At 35.5% G+C, this 6000-nt stretch overlaps 1 protein-coding gene across 1 annotated transcript in view; it reads right to left on the bottom strand.

Moving 5' to 3' along the window:
• Window positions 1-1301, bottom strand: part of LOC107677810 (gastrula zinc finger protein XlCGF8.2DB-like) — a 23193-nt gene extending 21892 nt beyond the window's left edge. The window contains exons 1-2 of the mRNA XM_016472847.1: window positions 1239-1301; window positions 549-695 (exon numbers count right to left, since the gene is read on the bottom strand). Of these exons, the coding sequence (XP_016328333.1) occupies window positions 549-633 (85 nt within the window). The 5' untranslated portion in view covers window positions 634-695; window positions 1239-1301. The remainder of the gene's footprint in view (window positions 1-548; window positions 696-1238) is intronic.
• Window positions 1302-6000: the final 4699 nt, after the last annotated feature.

Below are 6000 nucleotides of genomic sequence, written 5' to 3'. Positions count from 1 at the left end.
ATATGGTTTAAAACGCATGATTTCAGCGCGATAAACATGATAATCACAACCAAAACAGATGTTTTTAGCAGGTACAGCTGTAATGGCACAGCTCTATCTGGAAAAGGGGGCGGGGAGCAGCAGCTCATTTGCATTTAAAGACACAGACCCGAAAAACAGCGTGTTTCTGCTTCCACTCAAAATAGTCATTTTCAAAATTATATAATAAATGATCTGTGGAGTATTTTGAGCTGAAACTTCTGGGGACACCAGAGACTTATATTACATCTTGTAAAAAGGGGCATAATATGTCACCTTTAAGTATCCCTTAAAACCCATTAGGTGTTGCATAAAGCCCCTTAATAATAGACATAATGAGTGCTATTGTTGTTTTTCACTGATGTGCAACCTGTTATGGATATACATTTACATCTCGTGTTTTGGGGTTTCATGACACTTTAATTACTACACTCGTATGACATTCTTCACAAATATCACTCATTTCTGTAGAGCTGGACATTTGAATAAGGATCAGATGAGTGAGTTCAGCTTTGAGAATAAAAACCAACCTGTTTGTGTCTCAGTATCTTCATGTTTGACTCTGAATGCTTCTTCAATCTTCACGTCTTCACTCTCCTCTTTAATAAACGCCATCTTTATAATAGTGTGTCACGTGGATCTCAGTTGATTCAGCAGGAGTTTTTTTTTTCTTTGTCCTGTTTAACATGAGAATAATTAACAGAAATTAAATTATTCTCAAAAAATAAATGCAAACTAAATATCTGGGTGCATCTCAATAAGCTCCCTAGTTCTGAGAGTTAATGGACTTAAATGACCTGATTAAAATATACAAATTATACATAAAGTTAATATTTAGGTATTTATGATTTATATTTGGTATTCAATTATTTGTACATAATATTAAATAGATTACACTTCCATGAAAACATTTTGCAGCTGGTTTGTAAAAGTTGGCATTGCACAGTTTGTGTTTGTTGTTCTCGTTTTGTCTTCAGCTCGCGCTGATTCGAGCGCTTCGAATCACTGAATCATTTTTACAAATGACTCGGTTCAGATTATTCGAATTCTCGGTTTCTCTCACTTCTTTCTGTTACTAATATGTGGATGCACTTTACTCACAGAAATAACGTTAAAAAAGTAATACAACATTTATGATTGATTCATTTACTTAATGTAGCTTGTAAAAACGTGCAAGTTGATAGAACATTTTGCATTGATTTCAAAACTTGAGCACAAACCTTTCTTCAGCCGAATCACAAGAAATGCAGGAGCGCGGCGCAGCTTTATGACGTCACATCGCCAGACCAAAATAAAAGTCCCGTTTCTTCTTCTCTTGGTTAATGGCGGATTGCAAACAACTTTTAGCTGCATACCGCCACCTACTGTACAAGAGTGTGTAAATGTCATTGTAAGTGTCTGTTAGATACTAAATAACAACAGAAGCAAATCACGTTTACTGAAAAATTACGTATTTATGTTAAACATCATGTAGGCTGTAACTGTATTTTGGTTTGTTCTAAAATGAGCAGGGGCATGCAACTTTAGGTAATAATTAATTAATTAATTAATTACTTTAAGGATTCAGGTTCATTGATCATTTAAATTTCAGTTTTTAAAATAAATGTTTAAGGGGCTGTTCACATGTCGCGCCTAAAAACGTGTGGAAAACACTAGGCGCGCCGCTTTCTGCTTTTTTCCAAAGCATTCGGAGGCGTCTGCCGTTGCTAAGCAGCCATGACCTGTGCTCTCCTTGAAGACGCGGACGTTTCAGCAAAGAATAAATGGATTTGCAGCACTAAAAATCGCTTGCAGTAGCTCTGCTACTAAATTTATTTTAAAATGGCCATCCCTGTACAGCTATGATCAGCTGTTCCTTCATCTTGGCTGAGCTTTCAATGTTGTTACGGGAAAGGATGAAGCTGATTGGTTGGTTCTTGTCACATGACCCGCGGTGCACTTGCGGCATTCTGAAAAGTTGAAATGTTTTTATCTCGATGCGGCGCGCAAGCGCCTGGAAAAAATGACCACGTCGCTTCCATTATGAGCGCGCCTGCCGCGCGTCTACATTTGAAATAACAAACTTGAGCGCGCAAAAGACACTATATGTGAACGTCCCCTAATTGTTCATCTGGCCCCTATTTCTGCCAAAGGAGAATAGTTTATTTTTTAAATTTTTTTATTGGATATACATTTAAAAAAAAAGACAGCAAAAATGGTCTGTGGTAGCTTTATAGTCTTTATTCTAAAAGATTAAGACACTTTATACTCTAAAAACATTGTATTGTAACACCACAGACTTCATAGGGTTAGTGGTGTTACCAGGAAAGACAGTGACACCAGACAAATCAGCCTAAATCCAGACTTTTCTAATATGGAGGCTGCCATCATGATGATTTCAAGTTCAGGGGACATTTTGGAAATATTAATAAGTATGTATTTATCCAAATTTTGCTTAAAATATGTCAGATCTGCAAGTTATCAACATAACACCACAGACACTAATAAAGTGCGACACATGAAATTGTCAGAAATTTAGCTAACTTTAAGAAAATTAATAAGAAAGAATGCACTCCCCATGCACCCCTCAGATCAACCAGCAGCTGCAGTGACCTTTACACACAGGAAGTAATCCAAATAGAATTGCCCCTTTTCTTAAAACCAGTTAAATTCTGTTTAAAACGACGTTAAAAATGTTTATGCTTCATTTACATAGCCTTCCTAAAAGCGCCTATGTTTTTTTTGTGTTTATAGTAATATTTGAAAAGTATATAATGTTATTTATAAAGAATTACACTCATATTTTGTAGTTCAAAGGGTTTTCTTTACAATGAAACCATTTTTTTTCATTTCCTCCATTGTATGTGTGCAGGGTAAACATTTGAATTTGAGTATGTTAAATTTAGGCGAAAATACCAAAAAACGCCCCGAGCTTAAGGGGCGACATACATTGTTGTAACACCACAGACATGAATTTGGGGGACACAACTTCTTTCTTAAATATAACAAAATATGTATTTGTTTTTTTTGTTATTTAATAAAATTGTACATGTTAAATAAAATCTATATTCACAATATAACCACTTTATTTGTGTTAAAAATTTTATATTGTTGCAATTACATTCCACGATAGCTCTCTAAGGTATGGCAGGAACATGCATATTTTGTTACAAATGCAATCTCTCAAACTCAATTAAATATGTATATTAAAACAAAACTGTAACTATTAACAGTGCACAAATCGTGTTTACCCTACAGAATACAAACATTTGATGGTTTATTGGTATTTAAAGTTTATTTATAACATATGGCTACGTGGACATAAATATTAATCATTTTCTTTTCAATTAATATAAATTTCAATATAGTAGGCAATATTAGAAATGCTTGGCAGAGTAATTGCCTTTCCACAACCATAGGATCTTCCTATCATTGGCTAAGGTTTTGCTGATCTTGCTGGTTCCGGAGTTTCCCAAAATGCTGTTGGCTGCAATGATGGATGTCAGGTGGGCCTTCAGCTTGTTCTGTAGAATTATCATTGTTCCAACCAATCAACAATGAAGAGTCATATATGCAGATTTACAATTCATCTCACTGTCCTATAATTAAAACAAATTCTGTAAATATAACAGGATTGGAATGTATCACTTACTCTCATGTTGTTGCTCCATGGGGCACAAAAGATGTTAAGCTGAATGTCTGTTCCAAAATTCTGTGATTGCCCTTTAGAATTACACAGTTAAATAAACACCTTAAGTATTGGGACAACTTAAATTTGAACACATTTTAATTTATGAGTGATCTTTTTAAGCATCCTCTTCAAAATACACTTTTTTTAAACCACCAACTTTGTTAGTAGCTTGTACCTGCGATTGTTGATCAGTTAGTATACTGTAAGAAAAATTGAAAATCTTTCAGGACATTATCCATCATCCATTGTAACCATGTAACCCAAAAACACAATGTGTAATTTAAAATGCAGGTAAAAAAAAACATTACAGAAAATTATTTCATATTAACATAGTAGTTTGTGCATTATTTTTACAGACTTTTCTTAGAGTGTAGCATATTAACTAACTACCAATACACTGCTTAAAGCATAATTGTTGAGAGTGTGTAGAATTACTAGTTTACTAGCTACTAAAAAAACTTAAATTGTAATCATTCAAAAATGTGTAAGTTTTCAATGATTAAATGTATTTAAAAAATACAGTTATTTATATTTTAATATTATATCATGCATATTATTTTACAAACAAATCTATATTAACACATATAAAATATATTTTTTGCTGAGATTTGATGTAGTGACAATTTTGCGTCATGATTACACAATGACGTCATTGAGCAATGGCATCACAACGTCATTTAGCAACTTTTAGCAACAAATCGACCTTCCTTTAGCAACTTTCTCTGAAAATTAGTTGGCAACACTGCCACCAAGTGAGGACGCTGCATGTTACCTGAAGAGGATACTATTCCACTCCATTACTCTTTAGACCATTTGTGACCACAAAATGAAATTTTTGGATATTTTTGTGGGATATCCAGGGTCTGCGCATGACTCTCAGGTGCTGAAAAATAGCCCCTTTTTCATCCACCAAAAATATCCAGCAGAAGGTTATTACATTCTAGCTGATGGTGGGTTCCCATGCCTCAGTCAGCCAGTAACTATAATAACACCATACAGAGAACCTGTGAATGACAGAGAAAGGAAGGTTAGTAGTTTTAGTGGTAGACTTTTTGTCACACTACCCTGTAATACTTACATTTTCTGTTCAAATTTTTGTTTTGAAAATAATAACTATAATCAACAGACCTTCCACGAGACAATTTTCTGTTATCATGCGTTTTGTCTGATCGGATAGCTATCCGATCGTGTAAAGACCAGGTGTAAATGCCCTCCGAAATGCATTCGAGACGGATATAAATCCGATCGCTCAAACCACTTCAGGAGGTGGTCTGGGCCGCATTCCAGACGAAACTGGACCAGTGTAAATGCATCTGGTTGTTAAAACCGCATATGCAAATTTTGCTCCTCTCAAAATGTTAAAATAATAAACGTGTGAGAGCGTGTTATAGACTATATGACATTATAGTCAGATATGACTGCGCTAATGCAACACGCATCGCTGAGGACGAGTAGCTGAGTATCTCTTCAGCAAGCTGACGCGCAAACTGCCGCAAAGTAAGACGCAGACACTCAACACACAATCATCTTCATTAAAAGTAGTAAGACAAACGTATCTTTCCACGCGCTCTCCTACTGCGGTCTTTGATCTTGAAATTAGCTGATAATTAATAAAATGCAGCACTTATCTTTTGATTTCGTTGATATGAACTCCGTTAAATTTAAATATAGCGCTGGGATTGAAGATCGGATTTAAATCCGTTTTGCGACAACACATTAATGTGGCCAAGTGTAAATGGAAACGTTTTAACAAATCAGATAGATATCCGATCAGCGAAAACACATGAAATGACCAGGTGTAAACAGGCCCATGAAGTCCAGGTGGCGCTCAATATTCTTTAAAGCCATTATTCATGACTTTGCCCCCACCATCAGCTTGTTGCTGTGCTCTTCACAATATCTGCATAGACAATAAAGACACTGTTGAGGTTAAGTAGGAAATTATGAAGAAAAAATTGCATAAAACCTTGAAAAACACAAATAAGAAATCTTTGTGTTCAGCAGAAAAAAGTCATACACTTCTGGGGTGGTATGAGGGTGAGTTAATGATGAGATAATTTCCATTTGTTGGTCAACTATCCCTTCAATGCTGATCTATAGCTGACTGAAGAAACACTAAATGACGACAGTGAGACGGTGGATGAACCAGAGGTACACTGGAGTGGTGAAAACCTCAGAGGAAGGCTAGTGGCTGAACTTTCTGGACAGCACAATGAGCACAACTACTGTGCCTGCAGATCTGAGTCTAATGTTGTGACATCAAAAACATTCCACCTCCTACTTCTGAATTCATAATTACGAGCATGTCACGT

This window comes from Sinocyclocheilus anshuiensis, unplaced genomic scaffold (assembly GCF_001515605.1).
Source record: "Sinocyclocheilus anshuiensis isolate Anshui unplaced genomic scaffold, SAMN03320099.WGS_v1.1 scaffold1198, whole genome shotgun sequence".
Classification (NCBI taxonomy): domain Eukaryota; kingdom Metazoa; phylum Chordata; class Actinopteri; order Cypriniformes; family Cyprinidae; genus Sinocyclocheilus; species Sinocyclocheilus anshuiensis.
The sequence above is the reverse complement of the archived record's forward strand: the minus strand, read 5'-3'. Positions and strand labels throughout refer to the sequence as shown.